This window comes from Micromys minutus (assembly GCF_963924665.1).
Source record: "Micromys minutus genome assembly, chromosome: 12".
NCBI classification, from domain to species: Eukaryota; Metazoa; Chordata; class Mammalia; order Rodentia; family Muridae; genus Micromys; species Micromys minutus.
Genome location: NC_137981.1, coordinates 36,673,512 through 36,700,150, shown reverse-complemented (window position 1 = coordinate 36,700,150; position 26,639 = coordinate 36,673,512). Strand labels below are relative to the sequence as shown.

Genomic DNA, 26,639 nt, shown 5'->3' with positions numbered 1-26,639 from the left:
AATCTCTTTACGTTTACAAAAAGACAAATCCTTCATAACTTGCATTTACCCGCCTCGGAATATCTTCCTCGACCTTTACTTTTTTGGAAGCTTTCATACCCTCAGCCTTTTCAATCCCTCAAATGCTTCATCTCTTACAATAGACACTGTCTTTTCCACGCCTGCTTGCCTGCCACAGTTTAGCTAAGGCACTGTGTCCTCTCTTCCTTCTGAGACTGACATCGCAAGGCAACTCCTATTAGGAACTTGCTAGATGCATCTTAGTTAAACAGCTGTTAGTGAAGTTCCTGTATCCCCGCCATTCGAATTTCATTAGCGGAAGGAACTCATGAGGCCCAGCCTGAGAGTAATTGGGTAGAAAATACAGTCCTTATGAGCAGACTGCAGTTCTCCCACAGGACAGGCCCAGCGGACCAGGACAATGAACATAACATATGATGGCCCCATTTTCCTTCATATTTTAATTCTACACTTAACTATAGTAAAGCTGATCGTCAACATGAAAGGTCTTAATTCAGTAAGCTATATAAACCAACTAAAACCAAAAGGCCAAGGAGCAGAAAAGAAATGTCATTTTAAAAACGAATCATAAACCTGACATAACAGCTCACATCTTTAATCTCAGCATGTGGGAGGCAGAGAGTCTGGTGAGTTCGAGGCCAGCCTGGTCTACACAGCAAGTTCCAGGCCAGCTATATAAAGATAGCCTGTCAAAACAACAACAGTAACAAAAGAAATACTGTGGTTCCTTTTGAACATATTAATCCCATGTTTACACAGTTTCTTTTAGTTGACACTTTGCTAAATGATGTTATATTCTCATTGAACAACTCCTCACCCATTCTCTGAGATGGGATATCACAATTTATAGCTCAGGTTAGCCTCAGCGTCTCTTTAGTCCAGACTAACCATGAACTCACAGCAGTCTTCCTGACTTAAATTCCTGAGTATGGGGGTTATAAAGTACACTACCACAACCACCGTGTCCTGTATCTTAATCAATTAGTGATCTGGAACTTTACTCTTCAAGGTCTCCAGGTGGTTAGTAAGGGCATCTCGTTTGTGCTTCCTGTTTTGTGTGTATCTTTATTCGGATGAAGGGTTCTCTTTCAGCTTTTCTAGGACTTTTTTAAATTTAAATTTGTTAATCTCTTTTCATCATTCTCCCTAATGTTTTAATTATCCATTCCCCTCTAGGTCCATGTACTTCCTCTTGCTTTTTTATTCTTCATCCATGACCCCGATTTATTATATCTTTCTAGTACTTCTCCTACTACTGTTAAGGGACTTTTTACAGTTTTTTTCAATGTAGGTTGTACCTTATTTTGACAAGTATCAGAGGATTTCCCCCCCATTCTCAATGAGCTTTTATTATTTTGTCTATTTTTATTATGGTCTTCGTATGTGGGTGGGGTGAATGTGTGCCATATGCACATGGTAAGGGACAAAGAAAAGAGAAGTTGACTGTCTCCTCGGCTCTCGATAAACCTGGAGCTCACCATTTGTCTAGCCTAGCTGAACAGAGAGCTCTGACAATCTGCCTGTCTCTGCCCCTCCCCAACACCAGTGCCGGGGCTCTAGCCATGCCCAGCATTTTACATGGACTCTGGGAACCCAAACTCAGGTCCTCGTGCACAGCAAGCTTTGTACTCACAGAGCCAGCTGCCCAGCCCTGTGCTGTGTTTCTCACATGCCTTCTCTCTTTCCACCCATGGATAAAATGCAGGATTGAATAACATTGGAGACTTTAGTATTTCCTTACCTAAGAGCTGATAGTATTCACTGGGAGATGGGAGTGCGAGTGCTCTTAGATCCGCGTCAGAGACGCCAGTGCTGTATCTCTGTAACTTCTAAGTAATTGCTGCTCTAACAGCAATTGAACCCCAAAGAAATCACAAAATTCCCAGTTGTTAGCTTTATAAACGTACTGATGAGTACCTTGTTTGATGGGATAAAAGCGTCGGTAAGTGATGTTCCCACCTGTGTGGTTCATTTCAAAATATTGTTTGTCTAACACATTGTTGTCAGTGACAACTGAACAAGAACTTTTAGGAACACTTGGCTATCCAATAATGGCAAGTTTCAAGGCTATGCAAATTGTGCCGGTCCAGCCCCCGCTCTTTTCTGTATTATCATATCAATTGAGTCAGTTCATAGCAGACAAAGCAAGGTTATGGGAACCACCTAGAGTAGCATGCACCATTTAACATCAATGCAACATACAGGAACATCTGCAACTCCAGTCTTATTAAGAGGATGGAATGGAAGGCAATAAACAGCTTTCTTCACCATTTAATTGCAAAATAGTATTTCCTAATGTTTGCATTGTTTATCAACAGGAACTTCATCAATAATTGTATAATTACAGTTGCCTGGATTACATGCTCTCATGCATCTTGTCATTCATTACAGAGTAGTCTGAGTTTAATCTGAATTTGAGCACATTATTCAAGGCTAATAATATAAACCCCTTCAAATGTGAGTTGCACAATACAGATATCTTGTGTAGTGGGAGAATGGTGTTTTATAATTCTTCAGCTGCTGTGAGGATTAAGCTAACATGGGGGAAAAGGAAGGCTGGAAGGCAGGGAAAGCTGAGGGAAGCCACTGGTTAGATCAAACATAGACCCTCTAAACACGACCATAGGTTATGCTCTTTAGAATTAATCACAAGTAATTAGATGTTTGCTTTAAGCCAAAATTGGGCTGAACTAAAACAGGTTTATTATGCTGTGGTCTTCCCTTCAGGCAGTATTTAAAGGGAGAAAATGGTGAAAAATTACAACTATACATAGGAAAAAAGGTATGGTGGTCAGTTAGAAATGCCAAATGCAGAAGGAAGCCTTGCTCTGTCTGCTTAGGCTTCTGTGGTTGTTCCTAAATCTAGATAAAGCTGTGCTCCAAAGCAGCAACACTAGTGTGTCTCCTGTGCATAGTCCTTCACCACGTGCTACTGCGTCCATGAACCAGCCAAACATATGCAGGGAAGCAATATAAACTCAGTAGAGTGGCCAGTGTCAATGCCTTGTAAGAAAGAGAAGCCTGAGAAACAGTGGGTGCATTTAAATTATCTAAGGCAGGAATCTCGTCTGAAGTATATATATTTTAAGTATGAAAATCTCATTATTCAGGAACTGGAAAAATGGCTCAGTGAGTAAGAGCTCTGGCTCTTCTAGAGGTCCTGGGTTCAGTTCCCAGCACCTACATTTCATCTCACAGCTGTCTCCATGGGTATCCAACACCCTCACATAGACACCCATGCAGACAAAATACCAATGCATATAAAATGAAATTAAATTATAAAGAAAAGAAGAAGAAATTAATTTTCCTTAAATCTATTTTATACCTAAAGAAAGAGTCTGAGGCTTGCTCATAAAGCTGTATTTTAAATATTCTAATTTGTGGTTATAGTTCCCTTCTCTCCCTCCTCCAAATTAAAGTATATTAACATTATAGAATGAGCCTTGTTTGTCCTAGGCTGTCCTCAACTAATGAACAGTCTTGATTTTATTTTGGATCTCATGTATCCTGAGCTGACCTTGAACTCACTCTGTAGCTGAAAATGACCTTGAACTTATGCTCTTCTTGCCCTTACCTCCTGAGTGCTGGGTCTAGTTACAAGTGTGGGTGCAGGAGAGCAAGCTAGGGTTCTACACATGCTAGACAAACATGCCAACTAACCTACACTGACACCTCAGGGTGTCCTTTCTTTCTTCCTTCATCCATTCATTTCCTTCTTTAGATGAGGGGGCAAATTATCATGGTAAAATATGCACAGAATGAAAGTCTGTTCCTTCTCTTAAATTCTTGGCTATAGCACATTTTCCTGATGTGCTAATCAATCACTTCCTCTATCCAAACGAAGCTAAGAATGAGCTTGGTAGAATAGTTTGACCTGTAGTTATTCAACATTACTCTAAAGGATCTTTTTAAGATACTGCATCCGCCTCTGCTGTGAAGCCGCTAACTGAATACCTTAGCAAGAACGTTCTCTATACTGGACTTTGCAATAGATGGATGTACTCAACCAGCTGAGACTCAATTATACACCTCTCCCTTGAACAACTTACAGACATTATTTAGGGATTTTTTTTTTTTTGAGATATTTATCAAAACTGCTATGATAATAGCTTTGTCCTAATGAGCCCCAGGCTCTATTTAGGGAATAATCGATAAAGTTCAAATTAATGTTCCATAATTCACATTACAATGCGCATGTAATTATTCTGAGATGAGGCAAACCCTATGCATTTAATTTACAGCTGTAATTAAGTAAACTCGTTTAATACTAATTAGGTGAGCCTAAAAGGATCATAGGTTTGTGTATTTAATTAACAAAGAACAATTAGCAACTGGTTTCTGCAAAGCTCTGTTATCTTGAGCTCAACAGTGATCTCTACCTACATTACTGATTATCCTCACAGACCATCAGTAAAGCACCACACACTGTAGAGAACCTACTTGTGATGGAAGAATGGCCTCAAGAACAGAGAAATTAGCCAGTCGTGGTAGCACATACCTTTAATTCTACCACTGGAGAGGCAGTGGCAATCAGATCTCTGCATGTGAAGCCAGCCAGGGCTACAGGGTGAGATCTTGCCCCCTCAGCCCCCCCCCACACACACATATACACACAGACACACACACATACATACACTTCCCTGCTGCCAGAAAGGGGAGGGAGGGACGGAGGGAGGTAAGAAGAAAGGAAGGAAGGGAGGGAGGGAGGGAGGGAGGGACAGAAGGGAGGGAGGGAGGGAGGAAAGAAAATGTAAAAATTGGGTCTGGAGTGACACACAGCTCTTGCAGAGGACTCTGGTTTAGTTCCAAGCACCCATGTTAGGAAGCTCACAATCATTTGTAACTCCAGCTCCAAGACTCTCTTCTCTCTACCCCTACACCAAAACTTTTTAAGGATATGAATATTAAGTTATCAAGAAAATAAATTTGATTCCAATTTTTACAATCTCTCAAATTCTGCCAATCAGCATTATTAAGTACCTAGAATACTTGGCTTTTTGCTGTATGTAATCTATCATTATCACTTTGTTCTGCTATTTTTAAATTATATAACCAAAGAAGAGTTATCTGCTACCTACAGGGACTTCTTTAATAATCTTGGGCTGTTCTAGATGAAGGTATACATGTTCCATTTTCCAAGTCCAACATACACTTTAAGTGTAAAGGCATGTGCTGGTGACTATACTGAAGTTCTCATGATGTCTTTATCTTACCTTTGAGGAGTAGAAACCTCCTCATGCACAGTGTGTGCCCCACCCTCTGCCATGGTATGCAGGGGTAGCACTGTTGTCAGAAAATGTGGGTCTCCCCCTTAAGACACTCAGATTGAATTGTCCAACTTCCTGGTCAGCCACTGTAGGTATGTGGACAGTAATGGCAGGCACGTACATCGTGATATACAGCTCACACAGCATTTACTCAGAATACCTGCAAGTATTAAAACAGGTGTACAAAGCAGGCCAGATAGTACAGGTCTGCATGTACACATTCAGGAGGCTGAGGCAACAGGTCTCACGTTCAAGGCCAGCCTGGGCTAAACCTCCAAAAAGAAGAGAGAATAAAAAACAGAGAAGAACAAACTACCATCCACACTGGGAAGCTGTCCCTTTGTTATTAGGGGTACTCCTGGCAGAGGTCATTAGTAAACAAAAAAGGGATGTATGTTTGTTTGTTTCTGTCTAGTTATAGAATGTGAAAATTACCACACAGTTACAGACAACAACCTTGCAGTGCTGACTGTGATAGCCAGCCAGTTCGTACATGTTTTCTGGGTCACTAAAGAAACAGCGTTGTGATTTGTGAACAAGCCATGTCTGGCAGTGCCACTTACATAGTCTAAAGTATAAATAGTGTCCTCTGGTGCTCGATGACAGTCTTCCTAAATATCTCCCATCTTCCTCCAGCCTCAGAAACAAAGATACTGATTTTTTTTTTTTTATCACTTGATGAGAAATTAGTAGTTCAGTATAACTAGCAAACTAAAGAACTGGTAGCTAAGAGCTCCTGTTTTCTTGAAGAAATAATTATGGTTTAAGGAGAGGAGTAGTGACACATGCCATTATTTTTTTTTAAGATTTATTTATTTTATTTGTATGAGCACACTGTAGCTGTCTTCAGACACACCAGAAGAGGGCATCAGATCCCATGACAGATAGTTGTGAGCCACCATATGGTTGCTGGGAATTGAACTCAGAACCTCTGGAAGAGAAGTTGGTGCTCTTAACCACTGAGTCATTTCTCTAGCCTTTAATCCCAGCACTTGTGAGACTGAGGCAGATTCTGTGAGCTTGAGGCCTGCTAATTCTTGGAGGGACATTATTTTCATTTGCTCTTTTTTTTTTTTTTTTTTTTTTTTTTTTTTTTTTTTTTTTTGATTTGTGAGAGGTGAGAGAAGTCTGTCTGTAGCCTAGGCTAGCACTGGAGTCACCAGGGAGCCCAAGTTGTCCTCAAACTCACATCAGTCCTCCTACCTCAGGCTCTAGGTACTAGGGTGATTGACTTTTTATTTTTTGTTTCTAGTGAATGATAACTAGATTTTCCTGCCATTTCTTACAAATAAATTCTAGTGTTGCAAACCTACTTACCTCTCTGCTTCTGTCGTTGTGATGAAGGCACTTCTTTGACAGGATCAATGGTGTTTTGGTAAATGTCTCATGACCACATAGCCAGAGATTGTAAATTGATAGAACTGCCATTGGTAGAAATAGTCTCACCACACCCGATTCTGTGTTGCCTGGGGTGGCAACACTCACTTTTGTGAAGTCAGGACTGTTTGTTTATTTTTAACAAATGGTCTTTTTCAGTAATAACCTAGGCTGGCCTCCAGCTAGTCTGTATCTCAGACTTTTCTACACCCAACAATCCTCCTACCCTCAAGTTCAGTGTGGTGGTGCATGCCCATAATCCTAGCTTTCAGGAGGCTGAGGCAGAAGGGTTTCTGTGAATTCAAGCCTAGCCTGGGCTACATAGTGAGTTTCAGACCAACAGGGGTATGTAGCAATCTACTACCTAAAGAAGAAAAGGAAATAAACTTTAGTTGTAACCACCTAAAACAATAGCAAGAAGCCGACATTGTGGGCTGTATGTGTAATCATAGCACTCAGGATGCAGAGGCAGGAGGCTCACATATTTGAGGCAGTGTGGACTACATAGCAAAACTCTGTCCAATTAAAAAAAATTTGTTTTACTTTTTTTTTTTCAAATTAAGGCTGGAGAGATGGCTCAATGCTTAAGAGTACTTACTACTCTTGTAGAGGACCCAGATCCCAAATTAGACCTAGCACTTCCAACTCCATAAGAATTCTGATTCCTCTGATTTCCACAGCTACACGTGCATGCACATACGTGTGTGTGTGTGTGTGTGTGTGTGTGTGTGTGTGTGTGTGTGTGTGTACACAGTTTAAATAAAATTTGAAAGTTTGTTGAGTGTAATGGTGTAATCTCAGGACTTCATAGGTATAGGAAAGAGGATCAGAAGCTTGACTCATCTTTGACTACATAACAAGTTCAAGACTATTCTGGACCATCAGAGACCCTATCTCTGAGGTTGAACACAGGCTTGTAATCCCAGCCCTTAAGAGGTAGAGGCAGGAGGATCAGCAGTTCAAGGTCACTCTCAGCTGAATATCAAGTTCCATACTAACCTGAGTTCCATAAGACTGTGGCTCAAAAAACCAACAAGCAAAGCTGTTCAGGGAAGATGAGCAGCACCTTCATTAATGGGAACAAAGACCTGGCTTATATAGCCCTTGTTCCCATCAACCCCAGCCACGTTTGTCAAAGCTCATAAATGGAAATGAAGACAGTGCGGCATAGCATCCAAGGGGGACGAGCCTAGTGTCTCAGAGCAATGGCCCTCTCTCTGGGTGGCATGACAGCTGATTTAATAGGCTCTAGACTAACTCTCCTTTCATCACAGAGCCTTCTGTTTCAAAATTCCTAAATCCAGCATAGTTGATTTGTGAGAACTGGAAAAGAACGGAAGGTGATTTACTTTTGAACAGACGTTGCAAAGCAGCCATTACTACTGTTCCTTTGTGGGACAGAAATATTGAGGCAGCATCACCATAACACATTTTTCCTTGGTACAAATAAAAAAAATACCCACGTAAAGGGTTGAGATGTAACTCAGCTCAGATGCTTGCCCAGCACGCACAGAGCCCTAGGTTTGAGTCCCAGCGCTGCATAAAGGCAGGCCTGGAGATGCACATCTATAATCTCTGCACATGGGAGATAGAGGAAGGAGAGCCAGGCGTTCAGTCATCATTGGTTACATGAGACCCTGTCTCCAAAAAAAAAAAAAAAAAGAAAGAAAATTAAGCCAGTAAGATAGTAAATCCTTAATGTACTATAATACTATAGCTCATAGTTGAGATTGTTCAGAAGACTGTTTGCAGTAGACCAGATTCTAAGAGATAATCAAATGTGAAACTGACCTCCAGGCTCTAGCAAAATAAATATTCTGGTAAATTTAAACTGAGTGCCTAACTCGTAGGAGATATAAAAGTAAGGGTCAGTAATAAGATTAAGTCCTGATTCCTGCCTACATGAGCTTAGATTTTACTCAGAAAAAAAGATACTTAGAATAAATAACTCTGAATATACTTCATGCTTACATGGATGTATATGAAGGTTATAAATGTTCACATAAATAAGAAGGAATTGATTCTGCTTGAAGATCAGAGAATTATGGTAAAAAAAGAATATGTATTACCTGGAATATGGGATGAAGAGATGATACTACCTAAACAATACATTCGATGTGTATACATGGCATGTTTGGGGAAATCACAAGTGTGTCCAAGGAGCAGCCACAGGACAGGGAAACGAGATGGAGTTTCAACAGTAGGCTGAATTCACGTCCTGGCGAGGCGTTTGAGGCAGGCTGCCTGTAATCTTTCCAGTACCGAAGCCTGCACAGGAAGATTGTGAGTTGGAAGCCAGCAGGACCTTAAAACAAGACTTATCCCAAAACAGAGACAAGCAGCAACAAAAACAGGAACCTGTAGAGAGCCATTAAAGGGCTTTTCCAAAGGGAACGAAGCAGTGAGATTGGTATTCAAGAAAAGCTCCTGTGTTTGTTCAGCAAAGTCTACTAAATAGTCCTGCAGTGTGTATGCTAAGCAGAGCTCTGGATGCTAGGAATCACCAGAGAGAATCTTACCTTTTCTCTTTTTTAGGCAGCCAAATTTTGTGCCAGATAGCCTAGTCTATCAGCTGATTCGGTGAGGGTTGGGAACCTCACTAAATTTAAACAACCTATAGATGGCCAAGTGACCCATATGGGCTAAGCTAGTAGAAAAAACAAGTTCTATGGATAAGACAGTGGACTGGAATACATTTGAAGAAAAATACATATTTTTAAAGGCAAGTTGAATTGAGCTGGTGAGATTAAAGTCATATGGCTCGTTTAATAAACCTTAATTAAAAGTAATGGGCTGGAGAGATGGCTCAGCAGTTAAGAGCACTGACTGTTCTTCCAGAGGTCCTGAGTTCAAAACCCAGCAACCACATGGTGGCTTACAACCATCTGTAATGAGATCTGATGCCCTCTTCTGGTGTGTCTGACAGCTACAGTGTACTTATATAGCATATGTGCATACATATATACGTGCATACATGCATGCATGCATACGTACATACATATTTTTAAAAATACGAGCACAGAGTAGAATAAGATTTGAGGCACTGATTCCAACTCGTGTCATGTTGTTTTTATCATTCCTACTGCAAACTTCTTTTTTAAGCAGTAGTGAGTAAGGATGAGACCCAGGGCCTTGCACATGCCCAACCACTGAACTACATCCCTAGCCCTTGCAAAACGATTTAATATTCAAAGTAACCCCTTTATTCTCTGGCCCACCTACATCCAGCACTCAAGATTCACATTAACTAGAAGGAACTGTGAACAGAGAATTTGCTACAAACAATAACATATAGTTAGCTGGTCTGGGAGGTAAAGCCCATGCCATCAGAAACAGCAGTTTGCTCTGTTCACTCCTTGAGAAAGCCTTGAAATGTTACCTTAAGTTTGAAATCTTCTTGGCGTAGTCGCCCAAGTGCTGAGACTACACGGAGTGCTTTTCTGTGTCTGAGTGAGATCAGCCATGTTAAGTGAGTCTTGGATCCCCTCTGTCTATGTCTCAGTGTAAGATAAGTAATGTATTTTCTCCTGTCTTCAAAGGGACTGTGTTTACCATGTGCCAGCTTCTCCTCTTGCTCCCTTACACACTCTGATGTCATTTAAACACACACACACACACACACACACACACACACACACAAACCCTTGAAGTAGCAGTGCTGCCTCTCTTTTGAAAAATAAAAACATTTATATTTACTATTTGTGTGTGCGCGCACGGTGTGGGCATTTGTTTTCTGCTTCTACTAATTGGTTTAAGGGACAGAACTCAGGTCTTCAGGCTTGGCAGCAAGCTCCTCTATCCACTGAGCCTTAGTTGCCTTGTTTTTAAACCTCAAGACATTGGAGAGTGTTTAGTTTGGTTTACCAGAGAGCAACAAAGCTGTATGGAGTATAATCCTCCAGAGCCTGCCTCGTCCTCGAAATCATAACGTTATACTGCCTTTCTTATCTGTGGGGTTTCATCAGTTAATTTAGTCAAACTTAGTTATCAGTACCTGGCGTAAGGGAATTTCAATTTCCATTAGCTGCTTTATAATGCTTCATCAAGTCCTGTTTGTCGTGATCACACAAAGGGCAGCAATACTGCATGAGCAGCTACCATTTCTTCCTCATTCATCTTGTCCCAAAGACCCGCCTTTCCCAAGAGCCCCTAGGCACTTGACACCCTGTGAGCCTCAGCGTATTTGCTTATAAAGTCAGGTGATGCTACCCAAAGTATGGGACTGGAAATGGCCTGAGGTGGAACGTGCAACCCTTAGCACAGCAGGATTTGACCAAGAGACCATCGTTGCCTCCCAGCCTCTGATGCATCAAACCCTGATTTTCAGAATCTCTAGAAACTGCTAGACTCTGTCTCACAGGCAGAAGCCCCATTCTCTGTGTATCCCTCCCAGGTATCTGCAGCTTTCTTCTCTCCATATTACCCACAGCCTCGGAACTAGCTTACATCTCTTCTCCGCAGAGCCATGTGAGTTAGCTAAGTTCATCTCGTTCCTCCCTCCCTCCCAGCTCCCTCTGCAGTTAGGTGTCATGTTATCTGATAGTTGACTCTACACAGACCAGGTCTCCCTGCATGCTTTTAAGCACTCTAAAAAGACAGATTATATCTGAGTATTTCTTCTGTGTCTCATCTCCTCCAAAGAGCTTCGAGTAGAAACGCTTGTAGCTGTTGTTCAGTCAGTATTTGGTACCTGAAGAAAGTAAGCTCCTACCGTATAAAATTACATACTAGATTTCTTTCCCTTTGGTACAGTGTTTCATAAAACAAATATGTGGTTTTATCTGTGTGTGTAAATATATTATATATAATAATAAATATATGACTATAGAAAATAGGCCTCTTTCAAATTTGTACAATTTTAAACTGGGGACGGTAGCTAATCCCTGCAAGTTCAAGGCCAGCCTGGGCTACATAGCAAGAACCTGGCTCAAGAGGAGAAAAAAAAAACAGTAACTTCTGTCTACAGTCATGTCTGCCCATGTTTAGTATTTAAAAACTTTAATTTATTCTTTTTCTGAGCATAGCTTCCCTAACAGTTTAAGTTTCTGTAAGATTCCTGTGTAGCTATAGCTGTCCTGAAATTCGTTCTGTAGACCAGGCTAGCCTTGAACTCAGAGCTCCTCCCACCTCCAACTGCCAAGTGCTGGGATTAAAAGCATGTACCACTACACTTAGCTGGCTTTCCCAGGGTTTGGACTTCTGTGTTCTTTCTAATTACCATGTGCTGCTTGTTAACCATGTGTCCGACCTCTGCCCTCCCCCCACCCCAGCATCCGATGTCCTCGCTCTTTCCCCCTCTCTGTTCTCCAGGCAGATTTAAGTCCTACAGGTTGCCTCTCGTGGGGTTTTTCTTTCAAATTCTAGTAAAGTTGTCCTTGAGCTTCAAAAACAAACCAAAAAAAAAAAAAAAAACAATAATAAAAACAGACATTTGCACTGTACCCCAGTCATAGAGCCTACTTTACACTTGCCACAGCTAGCCCATCAAGCTTTTTGCTAGCCCAGAGCCTCCACACTTACTTGTTTTAGCCTTGGATTGTCACATGACTTGCTCCTCCTTGTCACTCAGATATCACCTCCTCGGCCAGACTCAAGCATCAAACCCTAACCTAGCCCCCCGCTGGGTGATACTGGTTCTGGTGTACTGTTTAGCTTTCTCTGTACCGTCTACTGATAACCCAGTCTGATCATTCCTTTGTTCCTTGAATAGCTAGTGCCTGCCCGTCTAGAATGGAGGCGCAGTAAAAGCCGGAGTTTCGTCTACACCATTGACACATTCATGTTCAGTCCGTAATGCAGTCCCTAACAGGAGACAAGGTCTTAATAAACATGTATTAAATAAAGAAGCTGAGCCCAAACCAAACTTAAACCATGGTTGGTTTTAGATTTTAATGCAAACATTCCCACCATTCCACTGAGCCTGCTTCCCATGAAAGACATACCTTGAGAGCTACAGTAGGAAATAATGCTCAGGATAATGACATTCAGATGGAGTCTGTTCTCAGAAAAAAAAAATGTCATTGAGTTCCATAAATTAATTAAAGCAGGGATGTCATGGTATATTAATATATTATGTTAATACATTTAGAAAATTTCCCAACTAAAAAGACTTTCTGCTTTTTCTTTAGTTAACCAGAAAATTAAATTAACTCCAAGCTCCTCATTCCCTAAAGTCCTTGCTAATTAGGATTGTTCTATAAATCTCTGTTATTAGGAGAGTTTGTCATCTGTTTCATTACCCTGTTTATTAGGGCAGTCTGAGCAGGGTGTCTTTGCTCATATCCTGATGCATGTGTCCTAGTGAGAAGAAGCATTTCCTGTGTTCTCATTTCTCCCCTGTCCGGTAAGGTGCACTCCATGCTATTAGTATAACAACGTGGTTTGTGTGCGTCCGTTCCCCGGGTCAAGTAGGAATGGTATCACTTATTTGGCTATTAAATATAATAATTAGATTCGAATGGTATAAAAGAGAAAAGCTTGAATGCTTAGCAGCATTGTGTGTGAAGGGAGATTGAAGGTAACCTGCGAGTCTGTCAGTGACGGTCATGGAAATAAATGAGTTCAAACAGTGGACTCCAGTGCACTATAAAGCACAAAGCATTCACTGCTCAGCAGTTTAGGGAGAGCTTCGTGTGCTCACAGTGGCCTGATACTTCGATATCGTCTTTAGCACCCTCAATGTGATAGCACATACCCCACAACTCACTCGCTTCAAGTATACATTCCGAGAGTTGCTCTTATGTTGACAGTTGCACAATCGTTACATTAACTGGCTGTGGACATTTTTATTATCTCAAAAAAAAAAAAAAAAAAAAAAAAAAAAAAACCAGACACTCGGTGAACGTTTGCAATCATTCCCAGTTTCCAACCTCACATCACACACTACCTACCCTCTCTTCCCAGTCCCCATGAGCTCTGCTTGTTTGTCTCTGACAGTCTCACTATGTAACCTTGCCTAGTTAGTGTACACTAGGCTGGCCTTGAACACACAGATATCTACCCGCCTCTGCCTCCCAAGTGCTGTGATCAATTTCAGGTCACCGGCTCCTTCACCATCTGCTGGTCCACTCTTTGATTTGGAGAGTGCACATATGTGTGTATATTGAGGCCAGGAGTCCCCGAAGGCATTATTTCTTCAGGAACCATCTACGTGTGTGTGTGTGTGTGTGTGTGTGTGTGTGTGTGTGTGTGTGTCAGATATTTATTTTGGTCTTGACCACTTAAAAGTAACGTATTTTTCAGCCTGGCACCAACCTATGTTAAAATATCACAAAGTATCTCTTACCTCCTATTCTGCGGCACACCTTTAATCTCAGGATTTAGGAAGCAGAGGCAGGAGGATCACTGAGTTCAAGACCAGCCAGGTCTGCATAGTGAGTTCCAGGTCAACAAGGGCTACCCAGAGAGATCCCGTCTTACATACATACATACATATGTACATACATACATTCTCTTTTGTTCTATTGTGCATTTTTTTCTAGGATTGCTTGCATGTAGAGTATGGGTAACGCATCAGCAGCTATCCCACAGAAGAAAATTAGTCCCTCCCCACAGTAACCAGTACTACCAACAGCTCTTCAGAGAGGAGGATGGGACTTCTAATCCCTTCCCCACCTCCCTACTTTGTTTGGGGGGGTGGTGTTTGTGTGGGGAGAGTTTGAGGCTAGATCTTACTATGTATTCTTGTTTGGGTGGAACTCAGAGACATTCTCCTGCCTCTGCCTCCCAAATGCTAAGATTAAAGGAATGCTCCACCACACCCAGCTTTGTATTTTTTTTTTCATTTTTGTGGATTTTGTCTGTCTTTCAGGGGTGAGTGAGTGAGTGTGTGCACTCACACACATACACAGGTACACAAGTAGAAGTCAGAGGACAACTCTTTTGTGTACCTTCCATTTCCCAGGGAGTGCCCGCTGTTTATGGGTTTCGGAGATTACATGGAGGCTCACATTTGCTAGACAAGCACTTTACCAACTGAGCCATCTCCCTAACCCCCGTTTTCTACAATTAATTGTTACCCAAAGTATTTTATGGACATGTCCAATTATTACATAATGTAACCACATCGTTAATAGTAACTCATTAACTTCATTCATTCTCTTTAGGCCCATTTATTGTAGGTTTATAGTAGTTCATTCCCTATATAGTGTGACTTATACTTGAAAGTAATAAAAGTAGATTTCTCTATAAATATTTATGGTGTAGACCTTTCCCAGTGTTTTCTAACGAAGTCTGCTTGCGTCTCTTTTTTTTTTTCCTGCCTGTGTAAGCGTGTGTACTGCATGCTCACTAGAAGCACTAATCCTCTAGGTTTGTACCATGACATCTAATTAATTACAGTCCTGCGTGCTGCCACGTAGGCTGTAGAATCACTACGTGTGGAAAGTGTAATTGCTTCAGATTTTTTGTTCTTCGAAAGGTTTTATTGTGTAGCCCAGGCTGGTCTAAAACTCACTGTGTAGCCCAGGCTGGCCTCTATGATCCTGATTCAGCATTCCAAATGTTGAGATTATAGTCATGGGTCCTCTAACCATTGTTAACTAGAATCAGTACATGATTCTGGGTTAGGGACATAAGGTCTAGAGCTGCTCTACAGCGTGCTCACTGGCTGGGCGGACCCTTTGTCTTCCTGGATACCAGCGTTGCTGAGGAGACTGATTTTGTTGGGTTTTGGTTTTCTGAGATAGGAGTCTCACTGGCCTCCAACCCTAGATCCTCCCGCCTTTAGACACTGTGGCGCTGGGATTACTGGCAAGTTCTACCACACTCGGCACAGTAGGACATTTTTCTTTGCTGTGACTTTGTCTGCTGTGTTGAATCTCTCTTAGAGCTGCGATGGGAATGAATACCTGTAATCCCAGACCCACCTCTCATCAGTTTCCAGAGCTGTCCCATGCCAAGCTTGGAGTACTGTCCGGGGTTACTCCGTAAGGAGAAAGGCTGCCCTGTTCTTCTGCCCCTGCATTCTGTGGGAGCTGTGCCTTTTGTTAGCTGAGGGACAGTTGGCCAAGGGTAACCAGATCAGCTTATCTATAATAAACCAACTAAAATCAATAATCCTTGACATGCACCTTAAGTGTTGTCACAGAATAAAAGTGACATTTCTGTTTTGTCATTGTGATTTTGAGATGCCAAATCTTTTAAGTTGAGACTCCATTTTTAGAGAACCTGACTTAAATTTAAACTGAGGTAAACTAACAGGCTGGTACCTAGCATTAGTTTCCAAGTTGCCCCCGAACAAAACCTGAGCCTATCTCCAGTCTCTAGGCTAATCCCCAACAAGACCAGTGTCTCCAGGTTATTCCCCCAACAAATCTGCACCCTTAGGCTATAAGCCCACCACCCCCTACCTAATGACCACCAATACAGAGGGGAGCAGAAATTAAGTTTATGATATGACTCCCAGCACTAGCCAATTATGTTAAAGGCCACAGTAGCTTTCCAGTTAGGTGCTTGCACACGCATTCCCTATCATTGCTTACTATAAAGCCTTTTCCCATAGACATTCGGCACTCTCCCACAACCAAAACAGTCCTCTTCGATAGTGGTGTATTGGGGGAGGAGGGTCAAGCTAGTGCAAATGAATAAAGACCCTGTTGTGAATTGCATCAGATCGGCTCCTGTCTGCTTTGGGGGAATCACTAACTTTTCCCTGGCACAATAGTTTTTCTGTAGAAAGGCATGCAGCACTATTACTTACATTTAAAATTTGAAGCTCTTTTGGTGGATCCAAAATTTCACCCAAGCAGGCTTGAAGATTTATCAGGGATCATGATCCAGTCCACAGAAGCACCCCCTTTACCTTACAGTTTCTGTTCAATCGCATAAACTGTCCAAAAAAGTGATCTATAGTCACTCCCCAGGAACATGAACTACCTGGGGTATGGTTTTCATAAGACAACACACACACACACACACAGCATCTTAATGTCAAAAAATTAGAAGTGTTGCTTTGCACCTTGGTCCCCAAGTCCTCTGGTACAGAATACAGGACTAATTCCTCTGAGCAACAAGTAAGCAAGGGGTGACATGTTTTTCTGTGTGACCTTAGGTACTGAGCATTACAAAGAGAAGTTAGTCTGCCTTTCTTTGCTTTCGTTACAGAAAATGATGTCACCACTTTCCCCGTCTTGGATCAAAACCAGGAAGAGGTCATTGACACCAATGGAGCTGGAGACGCATTTGTTGGAGGTACAGGCTCACTTACTTCATGTTTGCTTCTACGTTTTTTGTAACTATCCCCCAGGGCTCTCTCCATCTACCGTGAGCGTTGTGTCTGAGATTTTGAAACAGGGATGATATATGCTTGGCAAAGATCACTTGGTACTATGTTCCGAGTCCGTCATTTTCACAAAAGCAATTGTGTCAAAACATTGCATAAACAAGCCACAGCCAAGTACAGTAGATCTTTGATTCGAATGTCACAGTATCTGTGCCTGAGGGTGGACAGGCAGGATACTTAGAAAGGGTTCAGATTTTTACTAATGCAGGCTCAGTAAGAAGGAGCAAATTTGATAAGGACAAAACGGCCTAGGGAGTAAGTATTCAAAAATGACGTCAAGACAATTAGGTTTCAGAGTCTGAATTACTCACAGTTCAGTGTAGTTAAACCAGGCCACTTCTCCAGGAAGCTTTAGAGTCCTGAGTGCCGGCCCACACGGGTCTCTCCTGGTAAGCAAGACAAGGCTGTTACCACCTTCTGAAGGGCGGCAAATCCAGGGACTGATGATTATGATGTAGTGTGTCTTTGAAAGTATTGTTTCATTTTAGGCATCATTTCACCAGCAGAGTTGTTTCATTCTTCTTTCTCTAAATTACCCTTAGACCCACGCTCCAGGGTATAAAACGGACACACACACACACACACACACACACACACACCCATTTTGTCTTTCCTTTTCCCAGTGAGCTTTTATTGTTCTTTCTTATTACATTTGTTTATTCGTCGTGGGTATGCATGTGTTGTGCTCATGATGAGGGTGTGCATGTGAGGGTGTGTGCATGTGAGGGTGGAGGACACCCTTTGGAAGTCAGTTCTTTCGGGGTTTAGCATCCTCAGGCGTGGCAGGAAGCCCTGCATTCTTTAGAGGACCGTGTACAATAGACAGTATCCGTTTCATGCTTGGTTTTGGTGTCTTTGCACATAAAGGCCCCATCAGTGCTGATACTAGAGTAATCTAGAGCTAATTTCCCTATTCCATCCTCTTCAGAGCTGTAAATCTTTGTAAGCTAAAAATATTTTATTCAGAATTAAGCCATACAGCATAATGCATTATGGAAACAGTAGTGATTTTCTGATTGGAAATTAGTTAAACCAGGGATCTCAGTCCAGAGGCCTGTATACTTGTATCCTATAAGCAGATTATTCGAGTAGTTTAACTCTTCAGAGCAATATGTGTTCCGTTTATCTGACATTTAGTAGGAAGTATAATGAGGCTTTCAGGATACGAGGGTGACCTAATTACCACAGCCGGCCCTGCACCAACAGATTACGCTACAGATAGCCTGCTGCCTGGAGTGCTGTCAATACTGAGGGGAAGGAGCTTTTCTTAGGAACCAAGCTAGAACTAGCTGTTCAGACTGTGGTGAGTGTGATAAACTACACCAGAACAGTCGGCTCCTGTTAGACACAAAGCCAAGTGTTGTTGCTCTTGTTTTAAATCCTCCTTTATCATAGGAAATGGGCACCCCTGTGCCACAGACCATATAGAAATCAGAAGATAACTCATGGGTACTAGTTCTACCAAACTCAGATCCTCAGGCTTAGGAACAAGCACCTTTACCCACTGCGTGTCTCAGTAGACCTCAAGCCTCTTTCCATAGCCTTGGTCATATTTATTCTGGAGCTATTGTTAGGTAAATATAAAGAAAAGTGGTCTTTAGGGGTTCTGGTTTGTTTCTGTTGTTTTATTTTGAGACAGTATCAAGTATCCCATACTGGCCTTGAACTCATTATGTAGTTTGAAGTACTGATCCTCCTGTCTCCCCCTGAGTACTGAGAATACAGGCTTATACTGCCGTGCCTGCGTTATGGGTTGTCCAGAGTCAAGCACGGGGTTTTGTGCAAGCCAGGCAAGCAGTATACCAACTGAGCCTTCACACCGAGGCTTGTTAATGATAGGCCAGAGAGTGGATAGGTTGGGTTTTCTAAATTATATACCGGCTATACATCAGAAAAAGTAACAACACTCTAAAATATAAAAATAATAATAGTAATAATAATAACTGCTCTGTAGTTCTCCAGCGAAAACAGATCCCCTGACCAATTCGCCCTGGAGGCTACATTCTGCTCACCCCTGTGAGCACGAACAGCTTTCTCACCTTATTTTTATTTCTGGTTCCTAGTTCTGGCTTTCACAACACACCGCTAAAATGAAAGTAGGGAAAGTAAGGTGGGCATGAAGGCACGCACCTAAAAGCACGCAGCACGTTGAGTCGGGAGCTCTGCAAGTCCAGGGCCAACCTGGACTACATAGTAAAGTCCTATATAAAAGAAGCCAAGATAAGGGATTGAAGAGATGGCCCAACAGTGAACGCTACTTGCTGCTCTTCAGTTCCCAGTACCCATGATGCTCTGCTCAGTGCCTGATCTGGAACTCCCAGCTCCAGGGGGTTCAACTTCCTCTTACCCCCAAGCACATCTTCACACATCTTCAAGGTGCACATTCATACAAATGAAATCAAGTGGGGAGGACTAAAGGTATATAGTATTGGTACTCCCTGAATTAGTAAGTTTTTTTGTCATATTATAAACCAACTCTGGGGCTTGGGATATAGCCCAGTTGGTAGGGCACTCTCCTTGCATGCATGATGCCCTTGGTTTGATCCTTAACACCATATAAAATAGTGACTATGCGTGTCCGAAACACCAACACGCGGGAGAGGGAGGCAGCAGGAGGCTCACTTAGTGAGCTCAAGGCCAGCAGGGCGACTTGATACAATGTGCTTCAAAAAAAAAAAAAAAAAAGCCTACTCTGACAATCATATGTTTAATCACAAGGTCATAAAATAGCACCCTAATGTCACTTATCAATGGAATATGTATGTTGACATAATCAGCATATCCTGTGCATGTGAGTCACGTTCTAAAATAGTCACAGTAGTCAATCTTTATAATCTGCCTTCACTAGCTGGGGAGAGGGGATATCAGTTGTAGTATATTGTAAAGGGCTAGGAATCCAACTCCAAGGCCTTATGAAAACTAAATAGCACTCTGCTGCTGAGCTACATCCTGAGTTTGGTTTGTTTACATTTACTTAGTTTCTGCGTGTATATATGAATCTGTATATGTATCTGTAACAACATATCATAGCAAACGGAAATCAGAGGGCAGCTGACAGGAGCTGGGGCTTTACTTCCACCACATGGGCTCTAGGATCAAACTCAGGTTATTGGGCTTGACAGCAAAGTCCTTTTACCCACTGATCCGTCCCACTGGCCCCCAGACCTCTGTGTTTGTTTTATTTTGGTTTGGGGGGGGGTTGTTTTGTTTTGTTTTGGAAACTATAACTAAGACTGACTGGGCTTGAACTCACTGTGCAGCTCAAGATGGCTTCAAACTTGCAGTCCTCCAAGACTGGTTATTTTTATTTAACCTGTTTTACTAATGAGAAAAGTAAGGCAGAGGAAAGGTTAGGGAACATGCCTAGCCTGGTGGCTGCACAGCTGCAGGGTCAGGTTCCAACCCCCTGCGATCTGTGTTTAGAGTCAGTGCTCTGACAATACAGTAGTTTCACTGTACACTTCTTCAAACAGCATTGGGGGGGAGACGCCAGCCTTCCTAACAAGCACTGGTTTGCTAAAGAGAGTCTGAGTAAAATGACTTCGTTGACTGAAGAGAGCCTTTTGTTATCTGATAGGGAGGATGCTGAGGACTCCAGGTAAGTTGTTGTGGGGGGGGGGGGGGGGACACAGAAAGTATAGAATGGAAGGGCTGCGTGGTGAGTCTGAGCCAAGAGCTTCTTACTCAAGCAGAAGTCAGTTACAGCAGGAGATAGGCAAAGCCAGATCATAAACCTACTTGGTAATCATGAAGTCCAAATAGGAACTGTATGAAGCAGCTGTTTAATTGCACCGAGATAAGCTACCTGACAAATCTATCTTAAAGCAGAAATGGTTTTACATCTTGAAAATAAATAAATAAACCCATTGGCTGAAACCCCAGGTTCCCATCTCCATACCCGCAAGAGCCTTCCTCCTGGGATTAGAAATAAGCAGCTGTTAAGCTCCTATCTTTGACATAAATGGAGAGACAGTGGCAACTTTTACATTACTAAGTAGATTCTTTTTCTTTGCTTCATTGCCTGATTAACATATCTCCTTTCTGATTGACATATTCTATCTTTAGACAGATAATATATTCATCCTGTTACTTTCAAGTTTTGCTGGCCTAAGAGTATTTCTGTCTCGTGTGACTTTGCATATCTTCGTTCAGGTCTATGGTGTTACGGTGACTTAACTCTCTGAAGTACAATAATTTTCTTCTCATAAATTTCAAGTTTTTTGCTAAAGCATCACGCCAGCTACCTTGTGCTAATTAGATAACTCAGTACCAAACTGCCCTATGTTCCATTTTGCCAGTTAAAAGAAACAAGCTTATGTCATGGAGTCTCATCTGTAATTTGTAAATGAGTACTCCCAGTGTACATGAATTAAATTCACAGTTCCAGCTCAAGGGTTTAGTGAGTGTGTGTCAGATTCCCGTGGCCTTGACAGGCACCCCCTCCTTGTTCTATGTGGAGATCTTAAATGCTCCGTGACCTTTGCTCTTTTATTTCTCCGTGATGAAACTGCTCCTTTCACCTCCTTCCTTAAAAGCCCCAGTGTCAGGATTGTACCTTTTGAAATAGAGATTCTCCCGTCTCTAACTATGATTTCCTAATTTCCCAGGTCAGGAGAAAATTTCTTGTTGTCCTGCTGTGCTTTGTCACAGCAGGTCTGCCTTTTCATTTGGAACCGTCTTTGTCACTGCCATAGTAACAAATGGAAACATTGAGAACATTTTGTGACAGGCACTGTCATTGTTCCCAGTGAAAGTCTCTTCCCAGTAAATGAAACTGAGAAGAAAAATCATAAGAAATGATTATGAAAGGGGAGCTAACCAACATGTTCCCACTGGGTATCAGTGCCAGCCTATGTTAATATAATAGGATTTAGTCACATGTTTTGCAGGAACTATGCGTGGACCAAACCTACACATCATCTTTAGACTGAAAGGGATACACCTTTGACAGATGATCTTCATGCACCCCTCTGATAAAAGACCGGGGCCTCTCTCAAGAACCAGCAGCACTCTAGGGTGGCACAGGAATGGTCAAGAGCCACTTATGGTTTAAAACATTGTATTTTGAGAGCTAAAAACCCGTGCTACCTCTGAGTACTTTTGATGCTCAGAATTCCCATCATGGCTGTGACTGAGAGAATGCATTGCCTAAAAGGTGCCTGTTTAATATAAAAGACTTTTACAGCCATTTAGTGGTCACAGTGTAAATAACTATTCTGTTTTTCATCAAATAAAATTCCACCATCTCATTTGTATTTAGAAAATAATTTTTGTTTTGTTTTGTTTGCCTCCAGACCCAGTGAGATGGTTCAGTGTAGGCAGAGTCCCGTGCCCTGGGCACTGTGTCCAGATCACTAGGATGAGATGCCAAGCACCTTTTACCGGTGGAGCCATCTTCATCCCCTGTCCTTAGTTACTGCTCCATAGCCTTCACAAAGAAATGATACACAGTTCTTGTGGCTTGTGGTTTGTTTTGTTTTTAGTAATATAGCCACCGATAAGTTGCTTCTGCTCTGGATCTCCATTGGCCCTTGCTCATATAATCAGCTCAATTAAACTTTGTGGGCCACCCTCTACCTAAGAAAAAGAAAAGCAAACCATGGAAGTATAAGGCAGGCTGGTTGGGAAGAAGCAGAAGATCAGCAAGAGTGTGAGGGGGTAAGAATGGGGGCGTGAATGTGATCTGAATACATATGTGCGTGTATGAAATTGTCAAAAAAAACAATTCACAAGGGAGGAAAAATTAAATTCCTACACTCATTTTTATGTGCTACCACATTTCTTTGCTTTTCTACTTCGTCAACCAGAAATTAATGTGATGTGATGGGTGTTCAGTAGATGTTTTCCTCTGAACCTGTAAGCAAGCCCCACGTAAATACTTTTCTATATGAGAGTTGCCGTGGTCATGGTGTCTCTTCTCAGCAATAGAACACCGAGTCAGACAATGTATGACACCCTCCTGTGAGAATGGCCCTTACCGTCTTGTTCTTAAACAAATTCCCAGGTCATTATCGTCATGGTGGGGAGCAGAGTGGCTTGAAGACAGACGTGGTGTCGTAGACGTAGCTGAAAGTTCTACATCAAGACCATCGGGCAGCAGATTGAGACACTGGGTCTGACTTAAGCTTTTGAAACCCCAAAACCCACTCCCAGTAACATACTTCCTCCAACCAGGCCATACCTCCTAATTCCCCTCAAGTATTGCTACTCTCTGATGAGCAAACATTCAAATCTATGAGCCTGCCAGGCAGTGGTGGCACGAGCCTTTAATTCCAGGACTCCGGAGGCAAAAGCAGGCAGATCTTTGTGAGTTCAAGGCCATCCTGATCTACAAAGCCAATTCCAGGACAGCCAGAGCTGTCTCAAAAAACAACAAAACAAAAAATCTTTGAACCTATGGAGACTATTTTCATTCAAACTACCAAATACACCAAAGCTCAAACATTATGAGGCTTAGTTTTCCTAGATTTGGAGATAGTCAAGAGATGTTTATTCCAAGAAAAGTGATGGTGTTGTGAATAGACTTAATTTAGTGGCAGATGACCAGAGGTAACTTCCTAATTAAAATGACTAAGGTTCATTGTCTTTGGTGGACTGGAACTGGTTTGAATCTTAAAATGAACATTTCAGCTGCTATCACATGAATCTAGTTACATTCACCATAATTTATCTGATCCATACATCTGTAATAGTTAGGTTCTGATGCATGACTACCTCTACAACTTAGTGAGCTGAAACAAAAAAAAAAATCCACTTATTTAAATAAATCTTAGTTGGAAATTGGGCCTAACCTCCGCTGGGCAGTTCTTCCAGCCTTAGAGTCTGACGAGATTATGTAATATGTCTAGTCAAAGCCAATATTTAAACTAAAAAGTGACCTACAAGTCTCTGTACTACTTCCTATTACTTAGGAATATTAGGTTATGTCATGTCTTCCTTTCTTAGTGAGGAGAAATAGCCAGAGTGGTTTCTTGAGCACTGGTCTAAAGACTACTACCAGCCTCCAATATAACAGAGTGGTTGGTTGGTTGGTTGGTTGGTTGGTTGGTTGGTTGGAGCTCCTGGTCTTTTTCCTTTGACCACCCAGATGCTGAGATTACAGGCCTGTGCCAGCACTCCCAGTTCATGTTGCTAGGGATCAAGCCCAGGGCTTTCCAAATCCCCAGCCCACAGTGGTGAGGATTTATTGCTGTTATTGTTTTGGTTGGGTTCAGGTTTTGTCTTTCCTTCCTTCCATCCATATAAACCAGTTTGCTGATGAGGCAAGTACTACTACCTTCATTGCTCTTGGATACTCATCTCTGCCTTCTGAGGCTGGAGTTACGGGTAGGTTGCCATATACTCCTGGAATTTGGGGGTGGGAGGTTCTGGAGATAGGAACCCTTTCTTATACAACAAGCACTTTAACCACTAAGTCATCTCAGCTTTGTAACAGAGTTTTAAAATCAGTCACTATACATATCGATGGTGACAAGTTAATAAGTTTGTAAAGATAAATTTATTCCTTTTTATTTGAGAGGGGTTATCATGTGGTTGTCATCTCCAGACCCCTGTATTCAGTTTTGAGTCTTGTCCCTTTTGCTCATTGGGTGTGTAGTAATTGTATAGGCCTAATAGGTATCTTAGTAAGAGCAAGTCCTGCTCTCAAAGAGAACCGGAGTGTGAGTCCCAGCACCCATATCAGGATGCTTGCAACTTCCCATAATTCCCACTCCGAGGACTCTGGTGCCCTCTTCTGGTCTCTTCTGAAACCTATATGAATGTGTACACACACACACACACACACACACACACACACACACACCCCACCAGAGGTCTGAATCAACACCATCACCAAAATAGCATATAAGAAGCTTTTTTCACTTCAGAAATATGCAATGTATGAATACCCCAACCTAATTGGGCAGTTAGACTTCTTTCTTTCTCCTTTTTTTTTTTTTTTTGAGACCATCTTACTAAATCCTGTCTGCCTGAAACTCAACAATGTCTACTTGCCTCTGCTTCCCAAATGCTGGGGTTTGAGGTAGGCACCATCATGTCCCACCAACATCGACATTGTATAAAGTTGAGAATTATGTGTTTTTGTATCTGGCTCATCACTTGGCAAGTTTAAAATGTGTCATTTGGTACCCTTAAGTATTTGGGATCATCTTGCTAGGAGTGATTGTCAGGCATAAGCTACTGCAATGTATGAAGTGCTGTAATTTGTCACTGTGCTTATGACTTAGGGCATAGGAGCAGTCATGTCTACTGCTGCCTAACACCAGCAGCCATGGCCTTGCCTCATCAGCTGATCTATACGTCAGCCACAGTGGGCGGCAGCTGTGGCTATTTCTCCTTTTCTTCCTCCTCATCTCTCTGAGTGAAGATTTCATGTAGTCCAGACATCTTAAACTCACTGTGCAGCCAACACGTAGCTTGGACTCAGGGTCCAGTGCTTGGATCCCAGGTGCACCACCATACTCGGGTCAAACCCTGGGCCTTGTTCATGTTGACATGTTGTGTTATAACACATCCCCAAGGGCAGGGATTTGTTATTTCAGATATCCCACACAACAGGTATCCATTTCTAGTCACAATGGGAATAAGTCTCAAGGAGACACTGAATGTTGAAGCTTCATAGCTAAAGTAAAGGCCGTGTGTATAGTGTGCCCTTACCTCTCAGTGCACACTTTATGAGTGTGTGTGGGTGTTATGCTGGACTCTAAGGACCTCTGCTCTCAGCCAACAGATCAGCCCTTGCACCAATACACACCAGTTAAACTTCGGTTTTCATTGTGTAAGTACCTGCTGTGCCAGACCTAACGCTGGCAGACACCATAGCTTTTTGTGTTCATAGAACTCGGTGTTTGTTGATTTCTTTTTCCCTGAACAGTTTGCCTTATGTACAGACAAGTAACATGGATTCACACCTAGTTGGTAGTTGCGTTGTAGAACTAGATTCTACTGACTAGACTGCAAAGGAAATAGGGAGGAAGGTTTACATGTGAGTGAGCGCCCCTCACACCAAGGAGACCATTATTTTCACATCTGGATACTCTGAGCTAGCCAAATGGAAGTAGGAATTTCCTGCCAGATGTTACTTCCTTGAGCAACCTGTGGCCAGGGGATCTGAGCCCTGGTTTGCTAAAGCCGTACCCATGATGCAAGCTCACGCTAATGGGTAGCAGACGTGGCTTATCTGCCACCACTGAAGCCGAGAAGGTTTGCTGTTGTGCAGCGCAGGAACATCCAAGGCCTAATTTTCAAGGCACAGCATCAGTCTCATGGGAATTGTTTCAACAGTGAACATTGATTTGAAATTGCAGAGTGTAAATGATAACAGTTTCATTAATAAAAACATGCCACGGGCATCACACATGACTTAAGGTCATTTAATAAAGTCAGTTTATGACAGATATTTTTTAAAGAAGCAGTCTGAAATGTTATGAAAAATTATATTTATGTGAATTTTCTCTTCCAAGTCGACAGAATTAGGAAGTAAAATACCATTCAGAGAAGCTGTGCACAGAAAGTAGAAACACTTTATCCAGTTGAAACAAGCAGCATTGTTGAGGGAGGAAAAAGACTGCACATGATCTCCCTGCTGCTGGCCTCCTCTGTAAGGGGGAATATTGACGTTTACCAGGCTGTTTGCTCCAGCTTTCTGATCTCCTGCAGTTTATTTTTATAACAACCTTATCGATGGGCCT

General features: G+C 42.1%; 1 protein-coding gene across 3 annotated transcripts in view; it reads left to right on the top strand.

Moving 5' to 3' along the window:
- Positions 1-26,639, top strand: part of ADK (adenosine kinase) — a 374,447-nt gene that overhangs the window by 335,324 nt on the left and 12,484 nt on the right. For all 3 annotated transcript variants that reach the window (XM_080926022.1, XM_080926020.1, XM_080926021.1), the window contains one exon: positions 16,770-16,856. In XM_080926022.1, coding sequence (XP_080782148.1) covers positions 16,770-16,856 — 87 coding nt within the window. The remainder of the gene's footprint in view (positions 1-16,769; positions 16,857-26,639) is intronic.